At 47.3% G+C, this 19,138-nt stretch overlaps 1 protein-coding gene across 2 annotated transcripts; it reads left to right on the top strand.

Moving 5' to 3' along the window:
- Positions 1-752: 752 nt before the first annotated feature.
- On the top strand, positions 753-18,653 carry STRA8 (stimulated by retinoic acid 8; the record flags this gene model as incomplete). Of its 2 annotated transcripts, none has more annotated exons than XM_079150202.1 (8): positions 753-944; positions 4,041-4,116; positions 4,568-4,652; positions 7,695-7,721; positions 8,734-9,019; positions 12,799-12,872; positions 15,421-15,532; positions 18,482-18,653. In XM_079150202.1, the coding sequence occupies 8 exons, from the start codon at positions 753-755 to the stop codon at positions 18,554-18,556; spliced, it is 927 nt and encodes a 308-aa protein (XP_079006328.1). In that variant the 3' UTR covers positions 18,557-18,653. The 2 variants fall into 2 exon arrangements, with proteins under 2 accessions (XP_079006328.1, XP_079006327.1); XM_079150201.1 differs by having other exon boundaries at positions 7,680-7,898.
- Positions 18,654-19,138: the final 485 nt, after the last annotated feature.

The following is a 19,138-nucleotide window of genomic DNA, read 5'->3' as shown; positions in this document are numbered from 1 at the left end:
AGGCCCTCATCCCTGTCTGCCATTAAAATAGACACTAATCAGACATTAATGGATCAGTCCCAGAATCACCTCATTTAGGGGGAAGGGCTCCAAGTTTGCAAGCTCAGATGTGACACAAGCCAACAAAACAGTCATCTTCAGATGCCACCAGAAACAAGAAAAGACTTCCACTCCACTTCCCCATAACGTATCAGGTACCCTTTTGCTTTTCTGAGAGATCGAATGTGTTCTCTTCTTTTCCTTCTTTTTGAGGTATAATATATCCATGGAAAGGCTCCTGAATCTAGAGTAGATGCTTGATAGATTTTGTGTATATGTATACACCAGTGTAATCCTACCCAGATCAAAGGGGCCATTCTTAAGGTAGGTAAGATCTCATAGGGTGGGACGAGCACCTATTTAGGTTTGAACAGACTGAAGCACGGTATCTCAGGGTGTGGCTGTTGTCCTTGGCAACAGAGATGATCAAGTGCCTAGTGAATACCTGCAGTGTGCTAGAACCTTCATGGGGTAAACCCCAGTGTCCCTCAACTGTAAATCCAACATAGATGGCTTGTGATTTTTAGGAGTTAAGCATCAGTAACAGATTTTATGTCACCTGTAATTTATTTTGTGTCTGTTATTGATTATGTCATTGCTTGGGGACTTTTACTTGAGAGATACCTCCTGCCGATCTGCCTTCCCCTTTTCCTTGATGTTGTATCATTATTATTTAGGGTAAAAAGAAGCACAATATTATGTTACAGCTTATAATGGCGACCCCTGGAGAAGGCAGCCACCCCAATGGCACAGCGGCACCCAGGCCACTGGCACAGCTGCAAGAGCTCGAACCGAGGGTCGCCCGCAGACGCCTGTCCCAAGCCCGCCATCGGGCCACCCTGGCTGGGCTCTTCAGCAACCTAAGGAAGACTGTTTACTCTCAGTCTGATCTCACAGCCTCAAAGGTACGGAGACCTGGGTGTGGGGCCTGGCCCTGCCACCCCTGTTGTGCTCGGCCGAAGGCCGGGCCTACGTGTGATCAGCTGTGGATGCCTCAGGGGGCTGCACCTGCGTGAGAGATGGCCCTTTTCTACCTCCAGCTGACCAGCCTGACATAAGTAAAGCAGTTATGGGCCTGAGGAAAGGCCTAGTTTTCCAGTAGCTTCTGTGCCTGTCCCACTCCCAGGCAGAAGCTTCTAGCATGTGCTCAAGCTCCCTGTCCATCTACCCAAACACACACACGCCTCATGCACACACAACACCACACACATATGCACATACCTCCACACATGCATGCACCATACCACTACCATGCACATACACATGTCCACACATCACACACACACACACACACACACACGCACGCACTACACACACACATGCAATCCATTTTTATGCACTGTCCACGTCTTTCCTCCAGACACCTGGGCTCTCCAGGTAAGCATTTATCTTTTCCTGCTCTTCATTCTGCTTTTGTCCTCATACAGCTTTTAAACCTCAAATTAGCATTCAATAGCTCAATTAGCTAGCAGAATGGAGGTCCAGGTACATTGGCATGGTGGAAGAATTGGAATAGTCGCAATGGTGGAAGCATTATAGAAGGTCAGAGTGGAGGGGTCCCCCAAAAAGTGCATTTCCCCACCCCCTTTTAGTAAAGGAGGAACCAGAGTTGCACAAGGACTTGCTAGCTGGTTGACAGTAGGGTCAGGAAGAGGCCCTGTTGCTGCTCCAGGCTTGGCCCTCTCCCCACCACCCACCTCTCTGGACTATCCTGTGTCCTGTGTCTGTTCCCAACAAGCAGGGTTTTCCTTCTTGGGCTGATGCCTTCGGCAAAGCAGTATCTGGACCAGAGGGCCAGTGTGGTAGTGCATTCAGGCTACTATAACAAAATACCGTAGGCTGAATAATTTATTAACAGAAATTTACTGCTGTTGTGGAGGTTGGGCTGCCCAAGATCCAGACACCAGCGGATTCAGTGTCTGGAGAAGGCCAGCTCTCTGGTTCACAGATGGCACCTTCTTCATGGCACCTCACATGGTAGAAACAGCAAGTTTCTTTTATTCACCAATCCAAGTAGGGCCTCCACTGTAAAACACCTCCGCAGGGAAGGACTGTATGGAAAGGCGAAATACTGGGGAATGATATTGCCCAAATTATATTATTACACTGTGTGCATGAACAAATACATAACAGTGAATCCTACCATTATGTATAATTACAATGCACCAATAAAAATAGTGAAAACAGACAAATAAATAAAGCACCTTCCCAAAGACCCCATCTCCTGTTACCCTCACATTGGGTGGTTAGGTTTCAACATATCTGTTTGGGGGAACAAGAACATTTAAACCACAGAAGCTAGAGGATCATCTTCTCACCCTAAGAACAGAACCAAGATTCTGGCAACCAGTGGGCCTCTCATTCTGAGTCCTTGCTGCTTCAACAACACAGCCATGAGTCCCAGGACTAGCAGATGGGAAGAAGAGGTGGGCCTTGCTCTAGAAGTGCTCAGAGGTCTTGCGATTAACTGTCCCCTCCCATAGTTGTTCTCGTCACCTGGTCTTCGGGTCAGCAAAGCACTATGCTTCCAGCTCCCCTTAAGTCTTTCTGATGCACCATCGGTATCCCTGAGAATCTAAAGTGGGAAAATCCAGGCTGCCACCCACCCCCCACCCCAACTCTGGCCACATCTCGCAGTGGCAGTGCCCTGAGCCAGGCTGGCCTGGCCTGGCCTCTGTCCTTGCTCACACAGTTATCTGTGCCTTTGAGACTGTGTACCCTCCAGAGAGCTGCCTGGCTCACTCTGCTCTGCTGCCTTGTTCCACAGAAGCGTCTTGACCCCTGCAGTTGGAGTATTCTCTCCTTCCTGTACGTTTCCACTGCCCCTTGCTTCTACCCCTGGTTAGCCCTTACTTAGTTCCATCTTGTGTTAAGAAGAGCTGTTGCCGTGCTTGTCTTCCCTGTTAGAATATCAACATCCTGATGTGGGGACTGTCTTGTTGACCTGTGTACCTGGGGCCCAGCACACAGCTTTGGGCTTGTGCATACCTGAGGGAGGCCATGACCCGTGGCAGATGTGGGTGCTGAGCCTCACAAACAACACTTGGGGTTTCTTGCTTTTGAATGTCTTGCAGTTTCCATTTTGACACAAAGAAAGGAAGAGAAGGAAGAGAAGGAAGAAAAGGAAGGAAGGAAGGAAGGAAGGAAGGAAGGAAGGAAGGAAGGAAGGAAGGAAGGAAGGAAGGAAGGAAGGAAGGAAGGAAGGAGGGAAGGAGGGAAGGAAGGAAGGAAGGAAGGAAGAGAAGGAAGAAAAGGAAGGAAGGAAGGAAGGAAGGAAGGAGGGAGGGAGGAAGGAAGGAAGGAAGGAAGGAAGGAAGGAAGGAAGGAGGGAAGGAGGGAAGGAAGGAAGGAAGAGAAGGAAGAAAAGGAAGGAAGGAAGGAAGGAAGGAGGGAGGGAGGAAGGAAGGAAGGAAGGAAGGAAGGAAGGAGGGAGGGAATGGGGAAGGAGGAGGGGAAGATGGAGAGAGGAATGAAGGAAAGAATAGAGGGAGAGAAGGAGGAGGAAGGGGAACTGCAGAGTTCATGTTTATAGAGCATTTGATAAGCTTTTAGATCATCTGGAGTATATGCAGTTAGCAAATACATATTTGGAAATTAGTAATGTAACAGTAACCAGCCAGTTGGACATTATCACAAATGAACGGAAGTCTACCCTGTGCATATGGGCAAGGCTGGAGTTGACATTCACTCAGCTGTTCCTCTTCTGGCACCTTATCCCACCTTCTGGTACCCTGTGTAGTCACTTGCCATTCTGCAATTTGCTGAATGCAGCTCATTTCCAAATACTTTGGTATTTCAGTGAGAATCCATTTCTAGGACACAAAGAGACTTCGTGCCTTCTGTGCACTAGAATAAACTTCCCATCCTTTTCACCAGTAAGGCTGAAGATGTGACTTTGCATCTGAGAGAATGTGGCCTCAGACTAGGGAGGGGGTTCCTGGGTCCACAAAACCAGTCTCTGCTGCAAAAGGCTGTCTTTCCAGCACTGTCTCTGTCCTCAGTGGCAGGTTCTGAATAAGGCGAAGAATCATATTCAGGAACTGGAACAAACCCTGGACAATTTGCTGAAACTGAAAGGTAACAGATCCCTCCCTGAAGAGGGCTAGCTCCATTTTTTCAATTGAAAACAGATTGGGTCACACTGAGTCAATAGATATGTATTGAGATCCTACTGTATGGCAGGCACTGTGCTTGGTTATGACTGAAATTGTTGTCCCTGGCCCCAGGGAGCTTGCAGTGTGGCAGGACAGGCAGGGGTCACAGACTGTGGGAGTTTGATGAGAACCCTAATGGGGTGCTGCTGAGGGCACCTGACCTCACCTTGAGAAGCCAGAGAAGTGGTCAGTACTTGTCCTGAGCTGTCCTCTCACACCTGGAAAGGGAGGTGGGAAATGGGCTCCGGACTCCCTAGTATTGAGCCTGGGAGGCTCGGGGCTCCACCCATGGTCTCCCCGGGCCCAAAAGGCAGGAGGGATTCAACACGGGTCTGACTTTCCCCTTTGTGACTCTTGCCTCAACTTCCTAATAGAATCCTTCAATCTGGAGGATGGGAATGCAAGCAGCTTAGAGGAGGTCAAAGAAGAATATGCCAGAGTGTACTCCGGAAATGACAGGTAAGATCCAGCAAGCGCAGGAGAATGGGAGGAGCCTGCTGTCTGGCACCTTCCACCTTCGAGGCTGCCTTTCCAGCAGCCCACCTCCCACCACGTGCAAGATGGTCAGGGCTGCTGCTCATTCCCACCTAGTTATAAAAATGGTTATTATAGAAAGTGATTATTACAGAAAATGTAGAAAATGCAGAAAAGCTTAAAAATACATATCGGGCTGGGGTTGTGGCTCAGTGGTAGTATACTCCCCTAGCACGCGTGAGACCCTGGGTTTGATCCTCAGTACCATATAAAAATAAATAAAGGTATTATGTCCACCTACGACTAAGAAATATATTTTAAAAATACTTACCATCTCACCTCTCAAAGAAATGTTAATTTTGAAGATTATCCATTCACCTGTTTTTCAAATTTTGCACATTATTTTTAGAGCAATAACATCATGTTCATCTTGTACATCTCATATCTTATATATATTTCTTAAAGTCCTTAGTTAATGGCTTTATCAGAGCGTATACATGAAAATAAGGAAAATACAAATCTCAGCCTACTTTTCAAGTCTCATAGGAACTTAGGAAGAGCCACATTAAGCTTCAAAGAGGAAAATGACCATAGTACTTCACAGATGCTGTGAATGCCATTAATAATTTCACATTTAAACTGTGAAAGACTGATTTGAGAAATGCCTTTCTTCTACTTTTTTTGATGTCAGGTTTTATATTTAACTCCCACAATTTCTGAGCTTTTCATGCATGCTGTGTGGCTATACTCTCTGTGTCAAAGGATGACCTAACCCTTGCATTTACCTGCAGCCTGCCAAGCTGCTTTGACCACAGCCTGGACTTCAGGGGCAATGACCGGACCCCTGTCATCTTCGGTGGCTCTGGGCATGTCCAGCTCTACATCCAAGTTGGCCTCTGGTGAAACAGAGCATAAGCCACCTTCACCCCCTCCCAGAAGGGGGCTGCAAACTGCTTGCTATTCAGAGTCAAAAGCCTGCCTGGATGCAGTGATGAAGCTTCCAGTGTTTGATGCTGTGATCACTCATGACTTTTACTTTCTTCTTAGTACTTTTTTGTTTTCCAAATTTATAAACAATTAATGTGTATTATTTTCAATGGTAAATAATCAGGGGAAAACAATTATTAAAAAATCAAGTAAAATTCACATTGTAGATGATGTGAAAATATACAAAAATGTGTCAAGAGGAAAATAACCATCTACATTGAACCTTATTCCATACAGACAACTTTGATCACCATTTTGTATGCAGAGGGGAGGAGGCAGGTGAGGTGTGTGTATGTGTTGCACATAGGTGGCAGTTTGTAGCTTTGTTTTAAGAGTCAGTTTGGGCTAATGGTGGGGTGGAGCCCAGTCTGAGATGGTCTTGGTGAGGTAGAATTCTACATTTGATTTTCCAAATGATTAATGGTGATCCCAACCCCATTTATTATAAACTGTTCTTTCTTTACTGGTATAAGATATGGACTTTATCACATATTAAAATCTTATCAGTCCTTGTATCACCTGCTCATAGAAGAATAACTAAATCATAATGGGGATTTTTTGCCACAATAATTAAAACTGTGGTGCCAGAATAGAAAAGACTAATTTTATTTTGTAATCATTATATTTAAGTAATTAATTAACTAATTGATTATGAGTTAACTTGAGTGCCTTTGTTCAAGGTAATTTTTATTCCCATTCCTGGGAATTATTGGTACCTCTTCTTTTGTCTATCTTCCTGTTGTGTTGGTGATATTTTTCATATTTAATTATAGAAGCTCTTTATATATCCAGAGAAATTAGCTCTCTATTGTAGGAATTGTCAAAGTTTTTCCTTTGTTTTATTATTTTGCCTTTGCTTTTTGGGTTTGTCATGCAAAAATGAAGTCTGATTGATCAATCTGTTATGACTCCTGGGTCTTAGGGAATTCTTAGAAGTCTTTCTCTACTCTGAGATTTAAAAGAGAAAAAAAGAGAAGAATCCTCCTCATTTTTTTTCTGGTGAGCTTGCTTTACAACAGAACCTGGTAATTGGGAGTATTCCTGTCAGCGGGAAGAGAGGCTGGTTTTAAATCCTGACTTTCCAAATTGTGTCGTGTTGTTTCATGCTTTTTAAGATGTATTTTGAAGAGCAAAATTCTACAATGTCGATGAGTCCATCTTATTCTTTTGTCATAGTGTGAGCCTTTGATTTAAACTTAAATATATTTCATGATTTTGGTATTATTCTAAATAATAATTTAAAAAATTTTAATATTCAATTGTTCACTCCTAGCATATAGAAATACTTTTAAATATATATTTAATTGACACATAGTAGTTGTACATATTTATGGGTTAGAGCTTGACATTTCAGTACATGTATATGGTGTATTATTATCACATCAAGGTAACTGACATTTCTGTCACTTGAGACATTTATCATTTCTTTGTGCTTGGAATATTCCAAATCTTCTTTATTAGCTACTCTGAAATACTCAGTTAATTCTTGTCAGCCGTAGTTGTCTCTAGAGAACATTACATCTTCCTCCTATCCTGCAGCCTATACTTTTAACCACCCTTTCTCTATCTCCCCCTTCTCCACACCCTTTCTAGACTCTGGTAACCTCCACTCTACTAGAAATACTATTGATTTTCACCTAGTGATCTTGTCTTTTGCAAGACAAGTTGCTAAGTTCCCTTCTTAATTCCAGTCATATGTTTGTGAATTCTTTGGGATTTTCTACACAATCACATTGAAAATAAAGGCATTTTTACTGCTTCCTTTCCAATATGTATACCTTTTACTTTTTTTCCTGTCTTATCTTATTAGACTGGCTAGAATCTCCAGTATGATTTTTAATATGTGTGTGTGTGTGTGTGTGTGTGTGTGTGTGCGCGCGTGCATGTGTGCATACACATACATGCATAAACAGAAATAGAGAGTTTTATATTCTAAGTATTGCTAAAATTATGAGTTTCATTGTGCCCTGAGGATACTTGTCTACAGGTCTGCAGTATTACTGTCCTGTGTGTTTTCTCTCCCAGCCTGGTCTCAAATAGTTTTCCTCCCAATGGCTCCTCCATCTGGTGCCCAATTGAGACAGTCCGGAAGAATGCTGAGGAAGAAGAAAATGAGGAAGAGGAAGAAGAAGACCAAGAAGAGGAGGAAGAGGAGGAGGAGGAGGAGGAAGAGGAAGGGGAGAAAAAAGTTGATCTCTTACATTCCCCAGCCACTATGTCGCCAGACCTCCTGGAATTTGAACGGTGTGAACAGCTGGGTGGGGTGATGTTTGGACACCCACGGAGCTCCTGTGGGGAAGGGGACAGAAGGTGCAACTGGAGTATGCTATAGCCTCAGTGCATGCTCAGACCAGACCCCGAATCATGGAAACTCCAGAATTCCCACGTAGGAGGGGCTTGGGTGGGCGTGGCCTGAGGGGCTAGACAAATAGTCTGGGAAGCTACAACCGGAGAGCAAATACAATGTTTTTATTTAGACTGGGTGTTTATTTGGGGTGCACGGGGGGCTTGTTATCGGTGATTATGAAAGCTGTCCCCCCTCCCTGCACCCCACACTCCCCCACACACCCCAAGGTCCCTTTTCCGCCTCATATCTGATCTCAACAGAGAGAAAGGTGGAGGCTGGCTGGTTCAGACTTCCTTTGTCACTGCCTCCTCCACAGACCCAAGACCCCTCAGTAGCCGTGTTGGCTTCCAAGGCCTCAAAGAAGGAGCCTCGCTCCACAGCTGAGCCTGCCCCACAGACCCCAAACTAAAGCAGCAGTCGCGCCAAACCTGCACACTCATGGCCGCCTAGCTGTAAAGTTTCGGGTGGATGAGAGCCGAGCGGCCGCGCCTCTCGTCTAACACCCAGCAGAGCTGCAGGGGTGCGGCCCTGGGAGGACCCCGGAAGGGCCCCAAGCACAAATCCCTGTACTTCATGTCCCCCAGGTGCCTTCTGCTCCCCCAAGGTGGCTTCTGCCCAGCAGGGGTGGGCGCAGATCGAGGCCCAGCGCGGCGCACCCCAGGCGCGGCCCGGCTCGGTGCTGCGGCCTCTGCGGGGACAGACTCCTGAGAGGCAGCGCCGCTCCTCTTCCAGGTATCTCAACTTTTACAAGCAGACGATGGACCTTCTCACGGGGAACGGCATCGTCTCCTCGCAGGAGGTGACGCTGCCCATCGTCTCTGCGGCCATCTCCCACCTGTGGCAGACGCTGTCCGAGGAGAGGAAGGCCATCCTCCTGCAGACCTGGGCGCAGAAGCACGGCGGCCTCCCGGGCCTCCCGGTGGCCTGCCAGGAGCCCGCGGGTGCCGAGGGCAGCGTGAAGGACAGCGGAGTGGACAGCCAGGGGGCCAGCTGCTCGCTCGTCTCCACCCCCGAGGAGGTGAGCCTCCCTGCGGAATGGCGGAGGGTGCAGAGGAATGACTGTCACCCTCCCCGCCGGGACCCCGGCTTTGCTTGGTCATTTTGCAGGCGCGAGGTGCCATTTCCATTGCGGCTGGCACCACAGGCTTTTGGTTTTCTCAGTAGAACCTCCATGACCACCAAACATCTTGTTAGTCTCCTGGCCTTTCCAAGGGATTGCAGCGGGAAGGTTGAGAAGGTTGTGTCCTGTGGGAGTCCTTAGGCTGCCAATGACGATTGTTAAACAGTGAAGAGCCAAGTGCGGGGGCTCACGCTTGTAATCCCAGGGGCGTGGAGGCTGAGGCAGGAGGATCCCAGTTCAGAGTCAGCCTCCAAACTTAGTGAGGCTCTGAGCAACTCAGCCAGACCCTGTCTCAAAATTTTTTAAAAAAATTAAAAAGGACTGGGATGTAGCTCAGTGGTAAAGTGCCTGTGTTCATCCCCAGTGCAAAGAAAAACACAACAAACAAACAAACAAAAACAAAACCATGAAGACAAGCACAACTCATATCAGGAGTTAGTCAGGCTGCTCAGTGGTGGGCCCATGGACTCAGGTTCCTCTCTTCTCTCTGGTTTCTCATCCTTCCCTCCCCTCCCCACTTCTCTCACACCCAGTGGTCATTCCTCCTCCCTACAGCAGAGAGTCCCTGTGAGGGCTCTTAGTCAAGGAGGAACTTTTCCAGAAGCTTCAGCCATACCTGTCCTCCCCTCTCATTGGCCCAAATTGCCCAGCTTACTGAGCCAACGGAAGAGGATGACACCATCACCCATCAGCACAGTCCCAGAGAGGTGGCCAGTTCCCAGAGAGCGCTGCAGCCACTTAAAGAAGAGAGGGCAGCCACAGCTTCAGTTCCAAATGCCTTCCTCAGCTCTCCGGTAGTTAGGATGGCCAGTCTACAAAGCAGAGCATCAGGTGGAGGTAGCCGTCACCCTGCACTGAGATAAAGCAGGCCAGCTGCAGCTCTTCCAGAGGTCGGAGCACTGCCAAAGACTGCTGCTACCACTTGAGCCCAGACCTCTCTCACTCCGTTAGCCAAGGGACAGGCGGTTCTTTGCTCCCTGCACCGGTCCAGTGCTTTGGAGGACATTTAACATCCATGCCTGTGATCCCCTTGCCTTGACTATCCAAATGCCCCTGGTGAGTGGTCCCTTTGAGGAGACAACCATACTAGTTTCTTCTCTCCCTCTCCCTCCCTCCCTCTCTCTCTCTCTCTCTCTCTCTCTCTCTCTCTCTCTCTCTCTGAGGAGTCTTGGAGCCAGGGAATTTCCATGTACTTCTGACCATGATGTTATAACTGTGGAATAACCCAATCTTCCGGAAGCTTCCACGGTCATTGGGCCCAAGCCTGGAGCACAACGGCGCTGTCACCCAGTCCTGTCCTCTGTTTGGCAGTCCTAGTCAGAGGTGTGATTTGCCCAAACACCCAGCTCCTACTTTAGGGATGGCATCGCTCCCATTTTCTCAAATCTCTCTGCCCTTGGCTTATGTGTGGATAGCCAGCCTTTCATTATTTCCCCTGATGCTTCTCGCCTGAATTACACATGGAGCATAGTAAGCAGGCAGTTTCCTGTCACCCCAGATATGCTGAATCAGAATTCCTGAGGGTAGGGTCCTGGAGTCCACATTTTAAACAAGCACCCCAGGTGACTGACACACCTGGCATTATTGGCAGGACCTCCCAGGGCACATGTGGTGACTGCTTTAGACTACCCCCGATCATCAATGCACCAGAGAAGTCCAGCTTCCCATCTGGTTTCCCTCTAATGTTGGGTCCACTATGAGAGGAGGTGAGTCCTCTGTAATAGTTCAAGCAAAACCAAGGCAACCAGCAGCCAAAGACTTCATACCTGAGGTACACAGGAAAGGGTAGCAAGGGTAGATGTCTTTGTAACCCTAAAGGTGCCTAGCCCTTGAGTCCTGCACACACATACTCACACACACACACACAAAGAAAAAGAAAATATATACCAAGAGCCTGAGTAACTGGACTGTGTGTATGTGCACACACGCGTGTGTATTTTCCAACATGAACATTTTCTCAAGGAAGACAAGCTCCAAAGAGAAACCAGACTCTAATGTCCCCAGATTATGGGAATGGTCTGCCTGGCCTTTCTCAGTGAAGGCTTTTCTGGTGTTGAGGAAAACAGACAGTGGATTCCCCCAGCCATGCCCAGGATAAGACCTTCCTGCACCACTGTGCCCAGGTTTTGGTCAAGCCGGGCAGGTGATTAGGTGAGTGGAACAGAGCACACTCATGCCCAAGAGAGGGCACACCACGGTTCCTCCTGCCGTGGCTTCTAAGTCATCTCCGTGCCCTTCCAGTTCAGCTTCACTGCAGCTCCTGGTCCTCCCGGAAAGGCTGGACACTTGTGTTGCTGCCAGTCCCTGTACTCAGGCACCTCTGTGTCCAGGGCCTCCTGTTTCAGGTCTGAGACGTAAGGCCCGTAAGTGTGATGGGAAACCCCCAAAGGAGCAAAACATTATTCTTTTTCTGAAATTCAAATTTAACTGGGCATCTTGCATTTTTATTTGCTACATCCAGCAATCTGAAGTGGAGATCATGTTTTTACAGAATATTTAATTATCAGCAGGTTAAAGAACCAAAAACTGTCTAAATAACAACCAAAAAAGGGAAGCATGTCATCATTATCATTTTATTGCCATTTCTAATCATTGTCATTATCATTATGTAATGTGCCTAGGAAAATAACTGAAGAGAAGTGTATTGATACGGCAACCACAGACATCTCTGGTGGGATTATTTCTTAGTGATTCTCATTTTCCTTATCTGTTTCTATTTTCTGGGATTTCGACAACACTATTTCTTTTATAAAGCGGATACTATTCAATACAAGCAACACATTGGGCCATTATTATGTGTCAGCTTCACATGCGTGATCTGAATTCTTGCCACAACCCTGAGTAGGCCCCAGCGTTAGCTTGGTCTATTTTGTGCTGCTGTAGCAGAATACCTGAGACTGGGTAATGTATAATAAACAGAAATTTGTTGGCTCACAGTTCTGGAGGCCAGGAATCCAAAATCAGCATGCTGGCATCTAGCAAGGACCTCCTTGCTGCACCATGTGGAAGGAGAGAGGAGAGAGATAACCCATTCCAGAAAGCCCTCTCTTAAAGGCATTAAACCCACCCAGGAGGGCAGAGTCCTCCTCTTCAAAGCCTCCCCTCCCAATAGCATTACACTGGCAGTTAAATTTTCAACCTGAGTGTTGGAGGGAACCGTAGCATTCAAACCATAGCAGCTGTACTCCTGTTTTATAGAGAACAGATGGAGAGATGAAATAACTTGCCCAGGGTCACAGCTAGTGAGCGCCAAGGCTGGAACTGGCCTCCTGCAGGGGAACCCTGTGTTCAGTGGCCCTGATGTGAAAGTGCTGGATTATGCGATGTGGCTGAAACATAATGTCCACCTTGGGAGGTTCAGATGAGACTTGCCAGGCTGAAACGGGATCTGCTCCGCTGTTACCGCTCACGCCCGAGCCACAGCCTTCCTTAGAAGAGGAGATAGTCAGTCCCCAGCACTTTCTCTCAGCCATCTCCAGGGCTGGCAGTCAAGAGCTCAATGTTCACCCCTCAGGAAGATCACAGAGCAGGGACCCTGCGTTTGGACCCCAGCTCTGTCACTTGTACGTTTCGGGAAGGAGTGTACGAGAAACCATTTCTACCCTCTGCCCAGCAGCCTTGCAGGTGTCAAAGTGCAAAGTTTTTGATGTCACACTGAATTCTGTGCTTTCTGGCAGATTCTTTTTGAAGATGCCTTTGATGTGGCCAGTTTCCTGGACAAAAGTGAGGCTCCCAGTACCTCCAGCCCCAGGTGAGAAGATAGTGTGAGACAGTGTGAGCAGATGTGATTAGGTGTGCAAATGTGTGGTGGGTGTGAGATTGCATGAGCATGTGGGTGCGTGTGCTATGTGTATGAGTATGCACGCGTGTGTGCACCTCTGCTGGGTGTTTCCTTCCTTTCCCTACAGCTCCCAGATGGACAAAAATTCACTGAAAGTTCTCAGGGACCCATTTTTCCTTTTTTTTTTTTTTTCCCCTGTGATTGAAGTGGACTTGATCCTAGGACTGCACTGTCGCTTTGGGGTTGTCATTGTCTGGGGCATCTTCAAAGAAGAAAATCTTCTGTCCCGGCCCAGGGCTAGAACACACCAGGTTATCAGCTCAAGGTTGTGCGAATCCATCTGTCCCCTTTGCTGGATTTCCCAGTATGTCCTAGTCCTGCTTCAGGCTGCTACAGCCTTGCTATAAATTCATTGTTATACAAAATACCAAAAAGTGGTTGCCTTATAAACAATACTATTTACAGCTCAGAGTTCTAGGGGCCGGGAAGTCCAAAGTCAAGAGGCTAGCAGATACAGTCTGGTGAGGGCCAGTTCCTCATCTTCTCAATGTCACCATGTCTTGCTGGGCACGGTGGTGCATGCTGGTAATCCCACTGACTCTGAAGGCTGAGGCATGAAGATTGCAAGTTTGAGACCAGCCTCAGCAAATCAGGGAGGCCCTAAACAATTAGTGAAATAAAAAATAAAAAGGATGGGGGATGTAATTCAGTGGTATCAGTGATAAAGTGCCCCTGGGCTCAGTCCCCAGCATGAAAACAAAAACAAAACAAACTAACAACAACAACAACAAAAAACCCACAGTGTAACCAGATCTTTCTGGGGCCTCTTTTGTAAAGGTCTTAATCACCTGCCAAGGGTCCCACTTCGTAGTACCATCCTCTTGGGGGTTAGGTGTCAGCATATGAATTGGGGGTGAGACACAAACCTTCATTCTGTGGCACTCAGGATCAGTCAGCCCACGGGCAGGAGAGTGGGCAGGGGACCTGGGGCACAGAGAATCTGGGCCAACACGGAAACAGGCCTGTGCCCTGAGCTTAGTAGAGTCTCTGAGCTGCCTTTCGCAGTGCGGATGAGAACAGATGTGGAAGAACCAGAGCAGGGTCCGCAAGAAGACATAAAACAGGGTCTAGGGAGATTTAAACAAGAAGTAAGGGCTGGGGTTGCCGCTCAGTGGCAGAGCACTTGTCTTGCATGTATGAGGCACTGGGTTTGATCCTCAGCACCACATAAAAATAAAGAAATAAAATAAAGGTATTGTGTTCATCTACAACTAAAAAAAAAAATATTAAAAAAGAAGTAGCTGGACCCAGTCTGTAGCAAAGGACATTTTCTTAGAGGAAGTCAGTCTAGGACTGAAATTCCCTAACTGTCTCCTGAAAAGCTGTGGGCTTATGGCCTGCAGGGACTGTGCTGGTGTCAAGGCTCAAAAGAAACTTGGACCTTGAGTTTTCTGCCTTGGGAGTAAGGATGCCATTTACAACCTGGGGATCCAAATGAATATCTCCACTGTCTTCTGAATAGAAACTTGGCCTCCTGGTCAGGCCTTTGGCAGGCACCAGAGCTGTGCTAGGGTCCAGGACAGCTTCAAGAACTTCAGTCCAGATATGGGGGAGGGTTCCGCCACCCCATCTGCCTCTGCAGGGCCCAGCCAGATCTGGGAGCCTGGATTGACAGAGGAGCCTCTGCCCTCTCCAAAGCCACTTCATAGAGTGACACGAGCTGTCCTCAGCTGTGCGCCAGTGTCATTATGCTGCAGCTGGCTGGAAGCTAACATCATTCCTATTTCCACACTGGGCTTGGGCTGCAAAGACAACTTGGTCGAGAAGTTGCTGAAGCATACTTGCCAAGCAGTATCTGAAACTCTAATGGAACAAAAAGACAACCTATTAAAAATTCTTCTCTCGCTTTCCCTAGAAAAGGCAAGGATTGCTGCCAGTGGGTTCCTAGCCTGGCTGTGGGACCTCATCCCACAAGGAAGAATGAAGGAAAAATGTCGGCTGTCTTACAGGACTCAGAGCCCTGTACCTTAAGGCCCCAATTGCATTGGGATGCTCCCCTTGGAAGAAAGGAGGCTTGGAAGACCAGCCTCCTTTCTGCAGGGCCTGAGACCCAGGATAGACTCATGGAGAGGGGACCTTTCCTGGGACTGAACTGAAAATGTGCCTTCACAGTCATAGGTGGGACAAGAACCCTGGGCATTGCTCCAGGAGGTTGATTCAGAGGTAAAGGAAAACTTGCTCCCTCATTCCAAAGGCCACGGCTCAGAACGTTAAATTAGGGCACAAGATCCAGTCCTGCCACAGTCTTGTTTTTCCAGGGGGTTTCAGACATGACACTTGAGCACAAGCAACACAAACCTTTCAAGAAAAGCTCTGGGCTGCCCAAGAATTCACCTGGGTGTTTGAAAGTGCCACATTCACACCACAATCCAAATGCTTGGCAGGGGGATGGGTAGGAGCAAGCAGAGGTAAAAGATCAGGATTCTAAATATTTGCTGTTTCTTCTTTCTGTTGACAGTTCAATGTTTGCCATCTGCAACCCAGAAAACCCAGAGGGGAAGTTTCAGCTCTATATGCAGATCATTGACTTTTTTAAAGGCCTTTGCTGCATTAACACTCAGTTAAAACAGGTAGGACAGCTAGATATCTGCCCACCTTTGTTAGGATGGCAAAAAGAGCTCTTGAGGGGGCGTGGCCAACCTCACCCTGATCACCCCAAGAAGTCGATGGGCAGACATTCTTTCACTCTCTCCAGCCTATTCCATGGACCGTCCACTTCAGCCTAAAGCCTCCTGTGGAATGGAAGACATCAGGGAAACTGAGAAAAAAGCAGCAGGGTATCCTCTGGGCAGATGTGCACTGGTAACCAACCCTTGGAAGCAGGGACCAGATCCCAGGGCAGCTCTTAGCAGGCATTTGTACATGTACTGTGACATCTTTCCAAAAGGCTGAACTGTTTCACCCTCTGAAATCCTGCAGCTTTTAAAGGTTAATTTCTGCTCCTAAAAAACTTCCTCTGCAGCTTATGGTGACATAAGTCATGGGGGGTCTTTGTTAGGGTGTCCATTACTGAAGCTCTCATAAGAGGAAGGGTTGTCTGAGCTACCAGGAGACAGGTCCTTTCAGATTCGTAGCTATGGATTTTCTTTGCTGATTTGGCAAAAACACATCTGTTTATTTAAAAGGGCAAGCTTAATAGTGGCAAATGTTTGCCTAAAAATAATTAGGCCACCTTTTCAGTGGGCTAAGGTATCATCGGCCCCCTTCCCATTCATTCCTCATTTCCCCATGCAGAAAACACTTTCAGTCCCTTCTTGGAGTCCAGAACCTGTCCCTGTCATTGTGTCCACTTCCCACCTTGGCTTGAGTCACTGTCTCAGGGCAGCTGTCACGGCTTTCCATGCCAAACAGTTAAATCAGTCCACTTTATCAAGACGTTGAGAACAAGTGAAGGGGGCAGTCTTTGCTTTCCTGACTTCCTTTCTCAACACACGGCAGGAAAGAAAGAAGGAGCAGAGATCAGAGTGTGCACGTAGAGCAGAGGCTCTTGGCCTTAAAATTTCCCCAGAATGCCTTGGGAGCTTATTCTCAAGGTTCTCATTCAGTGTTAGGAGAATGGGGCTCTGTCCAAGTGGTTCTGGGGCAGGAGGACTTGGACTTGGGAAGACGTTGGTACAAATAGGGAAATTTCATTCTCTTTCAGTTTCACCTCCAACTCACTACTACCCCATCAGCGTCATGGGAGGTGGTGGATAAGGCTTCACTAGCACTGGTACTGGTTTCCGAGGGCTGCTTTAACGGTGAGCTGAAACCTGTGACTTAAAACAACAGGTTTATTTCATCGTTCTGGAGACCAGAAGCTTGAGATTAGGGTGTTGGCAGGGCCATACTACCTCCAAAAGCTTCAGGAAAGAGTCCTTCTGTGCCTTTGCCTGGGTCCCAGAGGCTTCTGGAAATACTCAGCATTTCTTGCTCTGTAGCTGCGTCCTCCCAGGTGCTGCTTCTGTCTTCACATATCCTTCTTCTCTGTGTCCCTCTGCCTCTCTCATCTTTTACAGACAACAGTCACCAGTCACTTGGATCTAGAGCCTCACTAAATTCAGGATGGTTTCATCTTGAGATCCTTAACCAATTACATCTGCCAAGACCCTGTTTCCAAGTGAATTTCCAAGTGAACGTGAACTTGGGGGGAACACTATTCGAAACACTTCAGCGATCAGTAATAGCAGACATCTCTCACAATCTGCTGCTTTCAGCTTAAACATCTGCAGCTTAAAGGTGCTGCAGACTCCATTGTCAGGGGCTTAAGGAGATAGAACATTTTGAACAACATTTGGGCACTGTGTGTGACGGAGACTTGGGTGGCTTTGTTCTCTCCCAAGACTCTTGGCCTCTTGGGCCCCTCTACACTCTCTGACTACCTCTTGTCTCAAGCTTGGCAGCTGTCTTCAATCTGAACAAAGGATGCATGTTATTCCCCTAGAGATTACCTGATCCCACTGAGCTATCCCGACCTCTCTGATCTTTTGATTCCCTTTTCCCTGTCTCCACCAGGAGAGTATATGGAATGGGAAACTAGCTGAGGCCATCCCCCCATCTAGGTGACACCCTTGGGACCATCCTACTTTCATTAGATAGCTGACTGAGGATACTGTCCAGGACCCATGGAGAGTAACCCTGATCTGCAGGGACAATAAATGACAAGGGTCATTTTTCTGCTGGGTGGAGAGACACAGGAAAAGCAAACACCTGGGAACATACTTTTAGGGGAAGAAGTAATGGGCAGGCCTGAGAGGTTGGCTGGTTCATTGTAAAGGGAATGAGAAAGCTTGCTAAACACAGCACTGCTTCTTAAGAAATGATCACCTCATGGTAGAAAAGGTGTTCAGTAATAACATAGGCTCACTCCTACCATTTTTCCTTGCTTACTATCCTAAACTCTTCCCTTCCATGACAGTTTCTTACACATCTGTCCAAAGATGGCCTGTGAGAATGTATGTATCCTTTCAAACACAAGTAGTAGCCTACTATACACAGGGCCTTGAACTTCACCCCTTTTCTAATAGTCTCTCCCATGCTTCAAAAAAAATAGAAAATAAAAACAGCTGCAGGCTGGGGAGATAGCTCAGGGGTAGAGTGTTTGCCTAGCATTGTGATGTCCTTGCTTCCATTCCTAGCACTGCAAAGTAGTAATAACAGTAAGAATCATGACAAACAAAAACATTTATATAAAAATAAACTAAAACACAGCTTCATGGTGTTCCATGAGGGGCGCATCATGGTGTAGTTTGCTGTCTTCTATTGATGGGCCTTTGGATAAAGCTTTATGACTTCCCCTGTCTTTTTTATAGGATCCTGGAAATCCCCAGGATAGGAAAGAAGCCAGTTCTGCTTCCTTTCTGGAGGTGTGTGAATTGAGTGAAATGGAAATAAGACTACCCCCCTTATTCCCTGGCTGGAGACTCAAGGTGAAAGTTGTAGAGACGAGGAGAGTTGGTCACACCCAAGCTGCTGGGACCTTCCTATCTGCCTGGAACTCTTAGATCCAAACTTCGACCTCTTCCACCTGTGTTTTGCAGGAACCAGACCTTCCCGTTGATGATGAGCTGATAATGTTGAGGTGCCTGGAGACCTTTGACGACGAAGATTTGTAAAGCAGAAGGACTGGAAGGGGAGGGGACCGAATGAGAGTGGGAGTTTCTGAGTTTGAATATTAGCAGATATGGTTATGCCTGCCTTAGCCTTCCAGGGCTCTTTAGAAGCGTTTGTCTCAGAATCAGTTTGATGGTTTTTGTTTCTAATTATTATAAAGTACTGGAGAAGCATGGCCTTGTGTTGGTCTTTCAGGGTTGTTTGGTACCAGGTTCAGGAGAGGTCCAAGTTTCAGGCCTTTCAAGGAGAAAACAGGTAAGATCTGCCTCTGGAGGCAGCCTTACACCAGGCCTTGGACTCAGGGCATTGCTCTGATGGGTTCTGGAGTTCTGGAGCCCATCTGCTCAACCTGCATGCTCTGGGATCCAGTAACAGTGCCCACCTCAGCCTCAACCCCATACTATAGAGCATCAGGTAGAGTCAGATACATCGGATTTTTCAGGTATGGACACCTGGATGGGTGCTGTAGTGAGATTCCAGAGCTCTGAACACTTTTGGTGAGGCTCCTGGGCAGAGGATGGGTAATATCTCTGCACTTGCATACCTGGGATAAGAGTGAATTTTGTGTCAACTTGATTAGGCCA

The sequence above is a fragment of the Sciurus vulgaris genome (assembly GCF_902686455.1).
Source record: "Sciurus vulgaris genome assembly, chromosome: 8".
Taxonomy (NCBI): Eukaryota; Metazoa; Chordata; class Mammalia; order Rodentia; family Sciuridae; genus Sciurus; species Sciurus vulgaris.
Note: the sequence above shows the minus strand (reverse complement) of the source record. Positions and strands in the feature narration are given on the sequence as shown.